The sequence below is a fragment of the Camelus ferus genome, chromosome 13, assembly GCF_009834535.1.
Source record: "Camelus ferus isolate YT-003-E chromosome 13, BCGSAC_Cfer_1.0, whole genome shotgun sequence".
NCBI lineage: Eukaryota > Metazoa > Chordata > Mammalia > Artiodactyla > Camelidae > Camelus > Camelus ferus.
In genome coordinates, this window is record NC_045708.1 from 37,222,991 (window position 1) to 37,240,940 (window position 17,950).

General features: G+C 32.2%; 1 protein-coding gene and 1 long non-coding RNA gene across 4 annotated transcripts in view; one reads left to right on the plus strand and one right to left on the minus strand.

The window, feature by feature from the left end:
- Positions 1 to 17,950, minus strand: part of NRDC (nardilysin convertase) — a 71,524-nt gene that overhangs the window by 28,226 nt on the left and 25,348 nt on the right. For both annotated transcript variants that reach the window (XM_006180248.3, XM_006180249.3), the window contains 4 exons: positions 8,471 to 8,544; positions 4,028 to 4,123; positions 2,871 to 2,993; positions 1,117 to 1,174 (listed from right to left, as the gene is read on the minus strand). In XM_006180248.3, coding sequence (XP_006180310.1) covers positions 1,117 to 1,174; positions 2,871 to 2,993; positions 4,028 to 4,123; positions 8,471 to 8,544 — 351 coding nt within the window. The remainder of the gene's footprint in view (positions 1 to 1,116; positions 1,175 to 2,870; positions 2,994 to 4,027; positions 4,124 to 8,470; positions 8,545 to 17,950) is intronic.
- LOC116667999 overlaps positions 1 to 17,950 on the plus strand; it is a 40,533-nt gene that overhangs the window by 15,116 nt on the left and 7,467 nt on the right. The window contains exon 2 of one of the 2 annotated variants that reach the window (XR_004325017.1): positions 11,268 to 11,355. The exons of the other annotated variant lie outside the window; for it this stretch is intronic. This is a non-coding gene — a long non-coding RNA (uncharacterized LOC116667999). The remainder of the gene's footprint in view (positions 1 to 11,267; positions 11,356 to 17,950) is intronic. 2 annotated transcript variants of the gene reach the window in all.

Genomic DNA, 17,950 nt, shown 5'->3' on the forward strand with positions numbered 1-17,950 from the left:
GACCTAATGAATCCCTCTATTCAACATACCACTGATTTTATTAGTAAAGTTTCACAGTGAAACACATTTCAATCTGTCATTTGACATTTTCATAGTTCATACTCATTTCTTACCAAAACAAACACAAACAGATAAAACAACCCCACAACTTTGGCATGGCTATCATTATCTTTCCATATTGTTAATTATCAATGGAAATTTACATAAAGCCAAGATAATAAAAACCAATCAGCTGGTATTATAAATTATTCTAACATTTTTAAAGGTAATTTTTCTTTCATAAATTTAAAACAAACTGTCTTGGAATGAAGAACTGGAAAAAGTCTAGCTTACTCACCTGATGCAAGAAAAATAATCTGATTTCATTTAGTTTACCAAAATGCAAACTGCTAGGTGTGGGAAGACTTAATTGCTTGAGAATTAAATTTTTTTTATTTGTAACAAAAATGTAATAAAGTATCTTTTAAATATCTGTATTACTCTGATGAATTTGAGGTGGAAAAAAAATAGTAGCTTTCTGAACTGGAATCCTATATCCAATTTCTAGTAAAAGGCAATTTGACTCAACTATACGAAATAGGTTTTTCATATAGTTGAATCAGGCAATATGGAAAGTTAATCACCATTTAAACATCATCTACAAGATTGTATCTTTCATAGAGGAAAAGCACTCCAAGTTCTAAGCAACTGACTTAAAAAAACAAATTTTCAGGATACAATTTGTTCTAAGGCATTGTGTGTGTCTGTGTGTTGTGTCTGTGTGTCTGTATATTCTGCCTCTGAATACAATACTTGCTTTTATATCATAGTTTCAAACACTCTACATAGTAACAGAAAAAAGCTCTGAATAAACATAAAGGGAGGTATAAATTCTTCAGAGTTACTGCCTACTATAAATTTACAAGTTTGTAAGTTTTGGACTATAGAAACTATGGAAACTTGGGTTCTCATCCTAGTTTTCCCAATCAAAAATTGTGTGATCTTGCTAAACCAGTTTAGGTCTTAACTTAATCACTTGTTTGAAAAACAAACTGAAAGCAAAACCCTTGGGACTCATATAAGAAGATATGGCCTCTAACTCTATAGGTGTATGATTTATGAAAATAAATGTCTTACTTGTTTGGTATCTGAGAGAAGATTTCAGTCACCCACTTTTCCAAAGTATCCAGTGTTTCTTGGTGGAGATGGCAGGGAGAAGAGAGGAAAAGGCAATATTGTTATTAAAGGTAGAAATGCAGTTAGATTTCTCACAGATCTCTAGCTATAAAACAAAGGAATATCTTAATTTGGGCATCACTTGCCACTCCTTAACCAGTAATCAGTAACAAGGAGGTAACAATAGTTAAGAAAACCCTGAGACACAATTTTCTTAGACTCCTTTATTCTTTCTCCCTGATGAAGTTAGAAAAAGCACGCAAGTGAAAAAAAAGTTTTTATTACTAGGCTAGTGTGAAGGACTGAGAGATAATACACCAATTATCTTTCTAACCTATTCCAAAACTTACTTCCTCTAGGAAGATTTCTCTTAACTAATCTACACTACACTGACTCTTCTTGGCAGTTCATCAGTACTACTATACTCCATTTATTTTACATTAATTTATACTTGCTGAGGTTTTAATACATCTTCTTAGGTTTATATAATTTTTATCTTCTTTTGATTCTTTTCTTACATTCCATAAGAAATTCTTTTGAAATTTCTAGTAAAACAGGAGATCTAAATGAGAGGAAACCTTTTAACTTTTTTCTAGTGACCCATTACCATCACTGTATAGTAATTAAAAGTTCCACCATGAGTTTCACTAATTCTCAAAACAAATGCCCTTGTATATAAAATATAAGATGCAAATTAGACTAATAAAGTTCTAAATTTATTCTATACTACTTGTATGCTCTTATATTTGTCATCACAGAGGAAGAGAATGCAAAAGAATCAATATCTAGTTGAAGAAAAATGCATGTTCATGTCAGATTTAGAAATGATAATTAAAACTGCAAATTAATATTACATAATGAATATGGAATTGCCTATTTTAATAGATGTTGTAAAAGGAATCTAGAAGCACATTTGTAGTTTGAATGCCGTAGCATATCCGTAACCTTACATTCAAGTCAACTTTAGAGGACTAATTTTGATCCTAAATGCAAAAATGTTTTGTATTTAAGTGACAAGTCAGCTCTGATCTTAATTTTGACAATGAGAGAGCAAAAATTTATGAAAAGGGGAATCATATTAGGGTGAGAGGGTTAGTTTTACAAAAACAAATGTGTAAACTATAAGGTTGTGTCAAAAGAAGTAGTTTAGCAAATGACTGTAAAATAGCCTAAGGAGATTAAAATATAAAGAAAACGAAAGAAAGCTATTGTGATTTCTTTAATGAGAAAAAGTTAACACAACATTATCTTCAGTAATGATAAAAGAAGGAAAAAAGTAGAGGTACTGATTAGTAGTTTACATTTAAGATATTTCTTAGATTTCAATTACTGGATCCTATGTAAGGATGAAAAGACCAACACTGCGCCCTGTAAGAGTTTATGATTAATACAGATTAAGTGCAAAACCAGAGACAACAGAGGCAGCAGCTGAACGTGGCTTAAAAGACCAATTCACAATCTATTAGTACATATTAATATATTCAGAGACTAGCCTAGAGATAAGACCTACATCTATAAGAGAAAACACATTTGCCTGAGAATCAGATGACTTTGTGCTTCCCTGAGCTTTGCCACTTTCTCTGTGCCCTCTCCAAATTCTGATTTCCTTCACTTCATCAAGCAATTAACAGTGCACTGCAACAGTAATAAAGCAGACAAATCCTAACAAAGCACTACTTCCAAGTAATTCTAAAGGCCACAGTAGACAATATTACCTTTGGACTGAACCACTAAAGTCATGTAATGAGCAGAATAGTAATGCATCCAGAATTCTCTCAATCTAGCATGTGTATCAATATTACTCCTTTTTGGCTCATGTTTGAGAGTCTCAGCATTTCCTATAAAAAGATGAAGAAGATTTAGAAATAACTAAGTTTACTTGGTTAAAAGTCTCTACCAACAATGCGTCCTCTGCTACTACATACAACTAATGAAATAACCCAAGTGACTCAAGAATATTGAAACAGTGTGTAATAATAATAATACAGGACAAAAATTCACAAGAAACAATTTCAAAGAATATTTTAACACATAAGGAATTAATCTCTAGTTGGCAATACCTTAACAATTTAATTGCCTTAAGGTTGCTTTCTTAATAGTTTACTATTCAAGTCAGGTTCTACCTCTGAATTGTCTTAACAACATTCTGCATAATTCTTAAAAATAAACCACATAAAGCAAGGATGCCATATAAAGTGTATATAACTGTACAAAATATACAGGGAAGCAAAATATCCTTTGAATGAAGTACCACTTATATCAGCTCATTCCAGATTCTACTCTATGGTCAAGAGGAATAATTTAAGGTTTAAAACTGAATTCTAACACCAAGAAAAAGCCATTATGAAAAACAGATACTATTTAAACAGCTTACCAGATAAACAAAATTAGGTCACAGCTCAAAAACTATTAGAGAAATCACTGCTGAATCTCTGTTGATAAATGGAAATGTCAGGCTGGGGTAAAGCACACACTTTATAATCAGATACTAACAGAGGTTCAAATTCTACACCCACGACTATCAGATTTAAGCAAATTAACTTCCCTGATCCTGTTTCCTTATCTTTAAATGGAGATTATAATGGTACCCAGCTTATAACATTGTTATGATTGAATGGGATAGTTCATGTAGTGTTTAGCAGATGATCTGGCACCCAGAAAACATTCACAAAATGTTAGATGCTATTCTTGATATATTCAATGTTAGGCATGCTTAACTACTGTCTATTTGAAAAGCTACCTAGTTACCCTAAAAGAGAAAAGGTATCTAGTTATCCTACCTTTATAACCTCCCATTCTTTATAAACTTTTCATACTCTTAATCTTCTTTAACTAGAAAATATGAAATAAGATGAAGTGTTTAATATCTTACCCCAAAAAAATTTCCCCATAGGATGTCCAGGTCTAGCAAGGCTTCCAAACAACATTTCCTTTCTGTTTGCATCAGAGGGTCTTGCAAGCTGAAATTCTGTCAGTTTTAAGGAAACATTTTTAATAAAATGAAATTCAGTATCTTACTTTATTATCTGGAAATTCAAGCTTAAAGAACTGAAAGTAAAGAAGTAACAAAAATTAATTTTGCAAGTCATGCGTAGTAAGACTGAAGTGGGGAACTCAATGATCTAGGACAGGTTCTATGGGTTTTTTTGTTGTTTTGGGGGGAGTAGGGGTAATCAGGTCATTTATTTTAATGGAGGTACTGGGGATTGAACCCAGGACCTCATGCAAGCTAAGCACATGCTCAAACACTGAGCTACATCATCCCCTAGGACAGGTTCTATGACTTAACATATTCTATAACTTTGAGTAGTCAATTCACTGTTCTAGAGGTTTTCTCTTATTTTCAAATGAAACCAGTAGCTAATGATCAGAAGGTTTCAACTCTAGGATGTCATGTCTAAGATTTTACTGATGAAAGTGCTAATAAAATGTTAACTCAAATTCCTTATTACCTGGGAACTTTGTCATACATATTGTTTAAATTTCTTCCAAAGCCAACTATGTTGGTAATGATGTACTAATGGTTAAGAACAATCACTTTGAAGTTAGAAATATCTTGGCTAGAATCCAAGTTCGGCCATTTACTAAGCAGTACAACCTTGAGAAAGTTATCTAACTTCCCTGACTCTATTTTTGCATCTATAAAATGGAGTTACTAGCACCTAGCTCACAGGATTCTTATAAGGGTTAAATAAGACACAGTCATTTCAATAAACATTTACTGATTGACACAACATTGTAAACTGCCTATACTTCAATAAAAAAAAAGAGAGAGAGAGAGAGAACATCTATTATGTGGTAGGTACTACTGAACTAGCTGCTGGAGGAAGAAAGTTCATAATCAAAGCAGAGGCAAGATATCAGGCTGAAGAGATACGGAAAAAAACAGTTTTTAAAAGAGCACCTCTAATCCTCAAATAAGACAATAGGGGTAATAATCATCATAATAATGCATACAATAAATGCTCAATAACATTAGCTATTATATTTATCACAGGAGAAATAGTAAGGCATTGCAAATGTTTAATAAGGAGAGTGACATTATCAGATTTGGACTTCAGTAAGTTCATTCTGGCTGTAAATGTGAAAGCAAAAACAGAGGCAGGAAAACTGATTAGGGACCATCACTATTGTACTTGGTAAAGAGAGTGGAAACTAAAGTGGTGAGAGTAGAGATGTAAAGAAGCAGAAGTAAGTATATTCAATCAAATACTTCAGGTATAAGCCATGAAATCTAAATCAATGATGAGACAGTAAAAAATATATACATTTGTGATTTCCACAGTGGGAAAAGATATGTAATAAATATACATACGTAGCTTCAACAGAGTAAATTTTTTAAATCTCTGTAAAAAATATGAAGATATGGCTATGAACAGAAGAAACAATTTCATTAATAAATGGGATAAGCTGAATAATGGCCCCCAAAGATGGCCATATCCTAATTTCCAAAACCTGTAAATGTTAGCCTGTGGTGTAAAAGGAACTTCACGGGTGTGATTAAATTAAGGATCTAGCGAAGGGGAGATTATCCTGGACTATCTGGGTGGTCCCAATGTAATCCCAGGGTCCTTATAAGAGGGAGGCAATAGGATCAAAGTCATAAGATGTAGAGACAGAAGTAGAGGTCAGATAGGAAAGAAGTTTCTACACTGATAGCTCTTAAGATAGCAAAAAAAAGAAAGCCATAACCTGGGAATGTAGGTGGCATGCAGAAGGTGGAAAAGACAAGGAAACTGGATTCTCCATTGAAGCCTCCAAAAGAAAAACTACAGTCCTGAGGAAATACGTTAGATTTCTAACCTCCAAAAGTTTAAGAAAAGTTTTTGTTATTTTAAACCACAGAGTTTCTGGTAATTTGTTACAGCAGCAGCAGGAAACTAATAGACATATAAATGTATCTACAAAAAGTGATTTAGAACCCCCTACAACTGATAAAAATAGAATATAAATACTGAGCACTTAGAGAACACACTCAACCACTTGCTTACAATTAAAAAGGCTTTGGCCATATACTCAGTCTCAATCACTAAGATACATTACGTAGGCAATTACACATATTTATGTAAGAGTATGAACAATCATTAAATAAAGAGCTAATCATTAAGAATAATTTTTTCCTCTACAATCTTTACTTAGCAATAAGTTAATCTCATTTTAAAACCTACTCTGTGGACATTTACATGAGCTATTGTTACTAAACATACTCAAGGAAACTGTAAAACATTGAACAGACCTATCTGTACATACTGTGCAAATAAATGCCTATAAACATATGTGAATAACCATTCCTTTGAAAGATAAAACCAAAAACAGATTATCAATGCAGGGTATAGTGATAAAGTAATGAAAGTAGAATGAGTTAAAAAAGTAAAAGCCTAGAAAAGAAAGAATCTCTTCCATAAGCAGGTAGAGAGGAATAAAGGAAAAGGGAAAATGAATCTACCAGGACAGTTTCTTGAACTTCCCTTTCAACTCCTCTTACGTTGAATGGGCCATCCAAGCATAGAGGCAACAAAAAACTTGCAAATAAGATGACAATGATAAAGACAATCACATCTGAACAGAAGAAAATAACATGTGATTATTGAGCTTTCAAAACTGGTTAATGAATACTAGTTTATTACACCAGTTAAAACTTAAGACCTCTTCCATCACCCTAATCTCAAGTAAATCCTCCATACTAAGAAGGTTAAGTAACTAATGATACATACCTAGCTAGCTATCTGTATCAGATCACAAATTGAAATCTGGGTCTCCTATCATGAAAAACAAACAGGTGGGAGGGTATAGCTCAGTGGTAGGGTACGTGCTTAGCATGCACAAGGTCCTCAGCTCAACCCACAGAACCTCTATTAGACAGATAGATAGATATAGATAGATAAACCTAATTATACCCCCCAAAAATAAATAAAAACCTGAGCCTTTAGCTTAAGTTCATTTCATTTAAGTTCATCTTAAATCAAAACTACCATATGTGTATGTATATGCATACACATATCACATATCACATATGTATTTGGTATATATATATTTCTGCATATTTCAAAATATAATAAAACATTCTGAATTAAACTTGTAAAATCAAATTAGATATTTAATATTTTAAATGCCAATTTCAACCCACCCTAGAAAGTGTATAAAGAAAAACCTATTTGAAAGAATTTAAGACACAGAGTACATATAGTTCTTGAGTCCCAAAAAGTATGGAAGGCTTTTAGAGTTTTCTCTAGTTATTTTGGTTTTTCATGAAAACAACAAACATTTATCTGGGCCTGTGGTAAAACAGACACTGTGGGTAGGCAAGTAACAAAAATGAAGAAAGTAACTCCATGATTATAAGGAGCTACTAGAGGCAGGAGTAATCTAACTCCATCCCACCCTCTTATTGAGGGCCAAAGTTAGTGACATTTCTGTAAGTAAAACACAAGTTGGCTGACTTAAAACAGAAGGTTCTTTCCAGCTGTCTGCAGTTAATTCAGTGTAGTGAATGCTATAAATGAGTATTAGGACTAGACACTCAATCAAGCCAAGGGGAAAATGCTACAAAAGGAGGAATTAGTACAGAGAACTCACCTCTTCAGTTGTTGCAAGCCAAGCCTAACCTATATAAACTGGAAGTCCACCAAAGTCTAGTATGACATGTTTCTAATGCTAAACTAAGGAAAGCACAGTTAATCTGCAGTGGTGCTATTTATTGGTACTCAGTAATTAAAGAATATTTACAGCACAGCTCTATAATGAGCCCTCACTCTATAAAGACACATAGCTTTCCTTATGATTTTCATTCTTCAAATCACAAAGATAAGAAAAACTGTCAAAAAGTAAAATTAAATGCATTTCCTTCTCAGGGGTTTAGTTTCTTCATCCATAAATATATCACAATTGTACTTGGAACCACAGAAATTTAAGCCACAAAGCACCAACACACAGAGGTAACAAAGGATAAGCTATTTAGGTATTAGGATGGCATACTAAAATAAAGCCTCAGAGAAAATGTCTCTTCATGCAAAAGAGTATATGTACTTTTAAAGTTTTAATACCCAGCATTAACTTTAAGAATAAGGCTCTTGCCCTGCAAAAGATCAGTCACTATGGTAAAACCCTCAAAAAACAAAGGCCGAAAAACTGAAAATCTACCATCCTTATGATTTATTTCAAATTTATACTGAATTAGACATTTAATGGCTTCAGGAATATAGATGATACATCTATTTCAATTTAGCCCTTTATGATATAAAGAGTGATAAATAATAAATGTGCTAAATAATGGAACAATGAAGGAAAAAGTGGTAAGACACAATAAAGCACTTACCACTATCAACAGCTTCAACTTCTCGGTCAATTGCATCTCTGATCATTAGTGGATGGATGAAGAACTGGGCCCACCTGAAAAAAAAAAAAAGTTCAGTAAAAGCTTTTCATCAGTCAACATCTACTAAGTTGGAGATTTAGTTCATATCATGTGTATGTAAAACCTAAACAATATTCCTCATTTCTTTAAAGTCTATAAAACATCCATACAGAAGAGTACATAAAACATAAACATGCAGACTATAAGGTAAACACCTGAGTGGCCATCACTCAGCTCAAGAAACAGACCACTGTCAGGACTCTAGAAGCACCTGGCACCCACCCTATCCTCAGTTAGTATCATGAGTGTTATGGTAATCACTTCTCTGCTTCTCTTTGTAGTTTTACCACATATATATATTTCTAGACCAGTGTTTCTTGACATTTTTTTATTATCAACCCTAAGGAGCCTATTCAGAAATTTTCTTCTAATCACTCCCATACGAAATTTTTAGAGATATACAGTCTGTTTATATACTGTATGTGTAGCTGCATTTTTATAAATAAAACATGTATAAAGCATACTCTTTTTAACTTTTTAAGTAAGATTTTAAAGGCTATTAGTAGTTCACATAACTGTATTTGCTATTTAATGTAATTTATTATATAAATTGTGATGCAAATTACAAATACAAACTATCCATTTATATGATTGTAGCAATGCAATCAAGTTTTAAAAAAATTAAAATTCATTTTTCCAGCAAAATAAAACATTGAAAAAATTAATTTCTTACCATATTTAACAAACTTTGAACTTTTGCTTGATCTGAGAAGAAATTTTAACTTAATTAGCTACTAGATACTCATTAATATATTTTTCTTTTCAGTACTTGGTATAACTAATGATGGGCTGAATAACTTTTGTTGAATTAAATATAATTCTAAAAACCAAACACAAAAGCACAGAGAGGATTAAACATAAACAATATCCACAAGACAGCGAATGGCAACCAACTGACACATGCACACCACCTCTAGTGATGAAAGTGAGATCAAACAATCATTTGAAAATCCAATCATCTCTCCACCACAATTTTGTAGCACTGACCTTGTATACACTTTGTATATCTTCCATGAACTCAATGTCAGTATAAATGGTGCTCATGTGATATATGAGAAAATTCAAAAAGAAATTAAATACTAAGTGAAGATGTTGCAGGTAGTGTTAAGCTTTGGACAGCCACAAACCATTATAGTATCAAACATTTTTTTCACCTTTAAGAATCAATTTTTTAGTACCAAAAGGAACAATATGAATCCCACTGAGAATGCATGTTCTAGAGAATACAGTTTTGTTTCGAACTTCATATAAATGGAAATACAGTATATATATTCTTGATGTCTCATTTAACTCAACACTATGTTTTTAATATTCACTCATGATGGTACATGTGGGCTGATTTCAGGTTTGAACCATTACAAACAATGCTACCGTAAACATTCTTATAAATATGTACTGGGGCACATACACACAAGTTTATCTAGACACATGTCTAAGAAAGGAACTCTTAGGTAACAGCATATGCATCGTATGTTCTACATCAAATTTTTCCAAGGTGATTATATCAATTTACACTTGCATTTTCCTGATTCCTAATGAGGCTGAACATCATTTTATATATTTATTAATAATTTTAGTTTATTATTTTGTAAAATGCCTGTTTAAGGCTTTGTTTCCTATTAGGTTGTATTTTTTCTTATTGATTCTAATAATACATATAATTATCCATTTATATGTCATACATTATCACATATAAATTGTCACATATAATTACATATATAGGCTATTCTAAATATAAGTCCTTTGTTAGTTGTATGTGTTGCAAATATATTCTTCCACTTTATACATGCTTTTTTCACACTTTTTATGGTAACTTTTGATGACATAAAGTACTATCATTTTCCCTTTATGTTTTGTTCTTGTGTCTTGTTTGATAATACTTACAAGGCTAAAGCCACATTTATCTCTAATACTTTTTAGTTGTACTTTTCACTTTTTGGCTTATAATCCACCTAGAATTGATTTTTTGTGTATGTTGTGAGGTAGGGAGTCAATTTTGCTTTTGCTTTTCTTTATAGAAGCTCAACTGTCTTGGTATCATTTAAGAAGACCTTCTACCACTGTTCCATAGTGTCCCTATTAAAAATCCACATAAGTTTTGGTCTATTTCCAGGAAACATTCTGTTTCATCGTCTGTTTTCCTAGCCCTACTACTAACACCACAACGTCCCAATGACAAAACAAATCTTAGTATCTAGGAGGTCAGGTCCTGCTACCTTATTATTTTTCCAACTCAAAAATATCTTGGCTATACCTAGCCCTCTGCATTTCCTTATAAATCTTAGAATTAGCTTGTCTAGTTAAGACTAGATAAATTTTCTGATTATGGTTGTGATATATCACTGATGTATCACCATACATTAAATGGGAGAACTAATGCCACTAAAAAAAAATTCATGGATAGTATTTCTCTCAATTTATTTAGGACTTTTAAAAATATCTCACAATAAGGTTTTAACATATTCTCCATAAAGAGGTCTGGAATGATTCTTGAGTGCTTGCTTATTTATGTAGCTTTTATAAACTTTTTTTATTTCAAACTGTTACTGATTATTAGCATTTTTAATTTTTATATATCAAGCTATGTTACTAATTTCAGTCATTTTTATTTGTAGATTTTACATTTTGTACATTCACAATCATATATGCTATGACAGTTGTGTATTTTGCTTATTTTTCCTTCTTGCCTTACTAATAGAATGATGAAAAGAAGCGATCATAACCTACATCTGTCTTGTTCCTGATCATAACGTGAAGTCTTTCAAGGTTTCACCATTAAATATAAGGTTTGGTTTAAAATATCAAATATCATATTGAGAAAGCTGCCATGTACTCTATTGGCTAAGAGCATCTTTATGAATAGATACTGAATTTCATCATGTAATTTTTTTCCTGAGGTGTGGTTTTCTTCTTCAATCTGACAGTGTGATGAACAGCACTGATTTTCTGTTAACCCTACCTCGTATTTCTAGGATGAACCCAACTCAGTACTGCCATATCAGCCTTATTATATATGGCTGTTCGTGAGTCTAGTTTGTATTTTTCCTTATATTATACTTTCTCATATCAAGGTTATGTTACCTTCATTAGTGAGGGAGGAATTATTTCTTCCTTCAGTTATTTGTAGAATTCTAAACAAAAGAAGTTTATTTTTGAGAAGATTTTTCATTACTGATTCATTTCTTTAATGTTTATGAGATTATGCAAACTTTTAACTTATTTTTCTTATGTGGGTTTTATAAATTATATTACTAAGAATTCATATACTTCACCTAGTTTTTTCATTTACAGACATAGGTTGATCAAAACATTGTATTTTCAATATCTGTCAAATTATGTCATATTCTTTCTCTTTTTCTCATATTCTCTTGACCAGTCTCATGAAAGGTTTATCTATTTTGTCATTTTTTTCAAAGAACCAACATATAGCTTTCTTAAAACTGTTTGTTGTTTCTATTGAGAAATAATTCACATACCATAAAATCTTCCTTTTAAAATGCATAAGTGGATTTTATTACATTCACAGGATTGTAATTACCAACTGTCTAATTTCAGAAAATTTTCATTAACCCAAAAATAAATACTGTACCTATTAACAGTCATTCACCATTCTACCATCCTCCTAGCCCCTGGCAAACACTAACCTACCTTTGGTCTCTAGGAATTTGCCTATTCTGGACATTTCATATAAATGGAATCACATTATGGAGACTTTTGTGTTTGGCCCCTTTCACTTAGCATAATATTTTCAAGAGTCATTCATGTTCATCATGTACCAGAATTTCATTCCTTTCTTATTGCCAAGAAATATTCCTGTGTATGGATATGCCACATTTTATTTAACCACTCATCAGTGGATTAACATATAGGTTGTTTCTACTTTCGACCTATTATGAATAATGTTGCATGAATTCACACAAAAGTTTTTGTGTAGACACGTTTTCAATTCTCTAGGGTATGTATACTAAGAGTGGAATTGCTCGGTCATATGTTAACTCTTGTGGAACTTCTCTGTTTTCTAACATAGCTGCACCACCAGCAATGTATGACAGTCCCAATTTATCCACACATTCACCAACAATTGTTAATGTTCCTCTTTTTGAAGTATCTTATTGTAATTTTGATTTTCACTTCACTAGTGACTAATGATGTTAAACATCTTTTCATGTGCTTATTGGCGACCTGCATATCTTCTCTGGAGAAATGTCTATTCAGGTCCTTTGCCCCTCTTAAAACTGGGTTATTTGTCTTCTTATTGTTGAGCTGTAGGTGTTCTGTATATATTCTGGATACTAGCACCTCACCAGATATATGATTTTTTAAGTATTTTCTTCCATTCTATGAGTAGTCTTTTCACTTCCTTCATAGGGCACTCTAAAGCAAAAAAGTTTTTAATTTTAATGAAGTCCAATGTATCTGGTTTTTCCTTTGTTGTGTCTGCTTTTGTTACCATATCTGAAAAACTATTGCCAAGTCCAATGTCAAAGAATTAATTATGCCTATGTTTTCCTTAGAGTTTTACAGTTTTTGCTCTTACACTTAAGTATATAACTCAATTTGTTAATATTTGTATATGGTATGAATACAGGGTCCAAATTCATTCTTTCACATGTGGATATCCAGTTGTCCCAGTACTATCATTTGCTGAAAAACTACTCTCTCCTATTGAATTGTCTTGGCATCCTTGCGACTGACCATAAATGTAATGGTTTATTTCTGGAGTCTCAATTCTATTCCACTGATCTATATGTTTATGCTCAGGCCAGTACCATGTTGCCTTGATTACCAAAGAATTGAGTAAGTTTTGAACCGAGTGAGTCCTTCAACTTTGTTCTTTCTCAAGTTTGGCTATTCTTGGTCTCTTCCTTTCTATATGAATTTTAGAATCAGTTTTATCAATTTCATCAAAAAAGGCAGCTGAATTTTTGATAAGAATTAAGTTGAATCTGTAGACCAATTTGGGACATACTGGCATCTTAACAATATTAATTTGGGGGGAGGGTACAGCTCAGTGGCAGAGTGCATGCTTAGTATGCACAAGGTTCTAGGTTCAACTCCCAGTACCTCTATTAATTACTCCTCCCCCCAAAATACATGTACCTTTTTTGTTCAACTTTTTCCTAAGTATTTCATTCTTTTTAATGTTATTGCAAAAAGAATTTTTTCTTAATTTCATTTTTGGATTTTTTCATTGCTAGTGTATAAAAACACCATTGATTTTTATACATTGATCTTGATCTTGCAACCTTGTTGAACTTGATATTAGCTCTAATAGTTCACTTGTGAAATCTGTAGGATTATCCACATACAGTGAGTTTTTGTTATTTGTAGTAGTTATGTTCTCTAAAGTTGTCATAACTACTGAATTAGGAAATACTGAACCAATTGCTAGGGATAATACACAGAGGGACACAAACATTATGATCTTAATCCTAAAGGTATCTCACTCTAGTAGATTCTCTTTCCTTTATTTCACAAAAGAGAGAACGAGGTTCAGAAGTGTTAAGGAACCTGCCTAAGGCCACTTCACTAATGGATACCAAAGCTGGGATTCAAACTCCACATAAACTCCACTGGCTCCAGAGCTGGAGCTTCTTTTAGTATATTGTACTGTCCCCTAGTGTCAGCATCCTTCTGCATGGAAGATGAAACAAAAAGGCAGAGTGTTGCCTTGATCGACCTCAGATTAGAATGTGTGTGTCGGGCAACTTATTTTCTTCACAATTTTCAAATTTTTTTACATGTCCGTGAATGACTGCAAAAACATCAAGAGTATTGAATTTGGAACTATAAATAAATTTTAGTGAATAGGCAAATTCTCCACAAATAATGAGAATTATCTGCACAAGATTATGCCATCTGCAAAGAGATAGTTTTACTTCTTTTCCAATATGCATGTCTTTTATTTCATTTTCATATCTAATAGTCCTAGCTAAAATCTCAACTACAATGTTGATTATAGGTAGAGAGAGCTGACATCTTGATCCTGATCTTTAGGGAAACACTTCCAATATTTTACCATTAAGTATGATGTTAGTTGTGGGTTATTCATAGATGCCCTTTATCAAGTTGAGGAAGTTCCCTTTTATTCCTAGTTTACAGTATTTTACCATGAAAAGGTGCTGGATTTTGTTAAATGCTGCTTCTGTTTATATTAAGATTATTTTTGGAATTTGTTTTTTGTCCTTTCTTCTATTAATATGGCATATTACATTGTTGGTTGGTATGGTGAATTAATTTTACAATCTTGAGAAATCTCAGCTGGGGTGTATAATCCTTTTTACAGGTTGCTGGATTCGGTTTTGTTGTATTTTGTTGAGAATTTTTGCATTTATATTCCTAACGGATACTGATTTTTAGTTTTTTCTTGTGCACTGTCTAGTTTTGATATCAGAGTAATACTGGCTTCATACAATGTGTTAGGAAGTGTCTCTCCTATTTTTTGGAAGAGTTTATGAAGCATTAGTATTAATTCTTTAAATGTTTGGTAGAATTCACCAGTGAGGTCATCTGGGTCCATACTTTTCATTTGGTAAGTTTGTGATTACCAATCCAATCTCTTATCATAGATCTATTTGGTTTCTGTCCTTTTGAGTTAGTCTCAATAGTTTGTGTCTTTCTGGAAAATTGTCCATTTCATATCAGTTATCTATTTGTTGGCATACAATCATTTACAGTATTCTACTATAGTCCTTTTTATTTTGGTAAGATCATACTAATGTTCACTCTTTCATCCCTGATTTTAATAATCTTTGAGTCTTTGTTTTTTCCTGGCAGTATAGCTGAAGGTTTGTCAATTTTGTTCAACTTTTCAAATAACCAACTTTTGTTTTTGTTTTTTTTTCTCTATTGTTTTTCTATTCTATGTTTCAATTATTTCTCTTCAAATTTTTATTGGTCCTTCCTTCTGCTTATTTGGGTTTAGATTGTTCATCTTTGCCTTGTTTAATTAAGATGGAAGTTTAGGTTGACATGAGATCTTTTTTAATGGAAGTGTTTACAGCTATAAATTCCACTCTGACCACTGCTTTTGATGCATCCCATAAATTTTTGTATGTTGTTTTCATTTTCATTAGTCTCTAAGTATTTTTTAATTTCTCTTGTCATTTCCTCTTTGATCTACTGATTATTTAGGGATGTGTTGTTTAATTTCTACAGACTTGTGGAATTTCCCAAATTTCCCTCTGTTACTGATTTCTGATTTCATTCCATTATAATTAGAGAACATACTCTGTATAATTTCATCCCCTTTCAAACTTCTTAGGAATTATCTTATGACCTAATATATATCTATGCTGGAGAAAAATCCATGCTGCACTTGAGAAACGTGTATCTTGCCAATTTGGGGTGAAGTGTTCTATAGATATCTACTGGTTTATACTCTTGTTCATGCCTTCTATTCCTGCTAATCGACCAACTTGTTTTATTCTTTCTCCAAAGTGGGATATTTACATTTGCAACTAATAGTATTGAGTTGTGTATTTCTCCCCTCAATTCTGTCAGCCTTTGCTTTATATATATTTGGGGCTCTTTTGACAGATGAATGTATGTTTATAATTGTTATACCTACTTGATGAATTGATCCTTTTATTCTATCATAAAATTCCCTGGTCTCTAGTGACAAGTTTCATCTTAATGTCTGTTTTGTCTGATATTAGTTCGGCCACTCCAGCTCCCTTTTAACTACTATTTATATGGTATATCTTTTTTTATCCTTCTATTGACAATCTATTGGTCTACTGTAATCTAAAGTGTCTCTCACCAACAGCACATATAGCTGAATCATGTTTCTTTACCCAATCTGCCAATATCTATCTGTCTTTTAACTGGAATGGTTAATCTACTTATATTTAACTTAATTATTGATAAGACAGGACTGACATCTGCCTTTGCTATTTATTAAAAGTCTCAGGTTTTCTTAACTATTTCTTAACTAACATCTTGGCTTTTAACAATCAATTTTGAATTAATACCAACTTAAAACTTCAATATACAAAAACTTTGCTCCTGTATATTTTTTCTCTCCTCCTTTATGCTATTATTGCCATATATGTCTTTGTACATTATATGCCTATCTTTTATACATTATATTATGTCTTTATACATTATATGCCTGTCAACACAGATTTATAATTTTTGCTTTATACAGTTAAATTTACAAAGAACACACTTACACTATGTTTTATATTTATCTATATATATTTTTGGTTGGTTTTTTTTTGTTTTGTTTTTTGTTTTTTGAATCTCTGACCTATATTTTCCTTCTGTCTGAAATAAATTATTTAGAATTCCCTTTGGTAACTTGCTTGGTGACACAAATTGTGTGTCTAAAGTCTATTTTACAATCATTCTTAAAAGACATTTTATGCTTGATGTAAATTTGTGGTTGGTAGTTATTTTCTTTCAGGTTATTGCAGCTATGCCACTAGCTTTTAACTTTCACTACTGCTGTTGAAAAGTCATCCATCAGACTAACTAATATTCCTTTGAAAGAATTCTGCCCTTTTATCAAAGATTTTCTATATTTGGTTTTCTGCAGTATCACTATGTCTATCTACATGTGGATTTCTTTAAAGATATACTTTTGGAATTTGTTAGACTTCTTTTAACCTCTTATTTGATGTTCTGGAAAATTTCCAGTGATCAACCATTCAAATATTTTATTACTCCATTTTTTTCTCCACTTATTCTAGGACTCCAAGAAAATATATATTGCATATTTTCACTCTGTCCTCTATGCCTCTTCTTCTTTTCTCCTGTATTGCTGATCTTTTTTTTTTTCTGTTTATGCTTTAGTTGCCATTACTTTTGGTCTGTCTTCCAATTCACTAATTCTATCTTCAGCTACATCTACTCATTTCTTAAACTTGCCCACTGGGTTTCAATTTCAATTATCATGTCTCAGTTCAAAACACTTTCTCATTTTTATATTTCAAATCTCACAGGTCACATTTTGTACTTTCCTATTACTTATAACTGTATTCAAACTTGTCTCTTATTTCTTTAAAAATAAATCATTTCTGTAATTCTATTTAACCATTCCAATGTCTAAATATTACAAATCTTTTTCTGTTTTCTGTTCTCACTCATGTTGTTTTGTTTTCTTGTGTGCCTGCTTATGTATGACTGAATACTGGTCGCTCTACTTGAAAAATTATTCATAGGAGCACTGTACAGCACAGGATAAAGACACTTTCCTTTTGAGAGGATTTGTATTTGCATCTCTTGGGCATCTGAGAACAGTACCAGTTCTGGACCATGTTAAATCACAATCAAGACTTAAGGTTCACTACAAAACTCTGACATTTTGAAAGTAGCCTCTAATTCCTCAGGATGGCAAATCCATTTCCTCAAGCTGAGGGTGAAGCCTTTTGGAGTCCC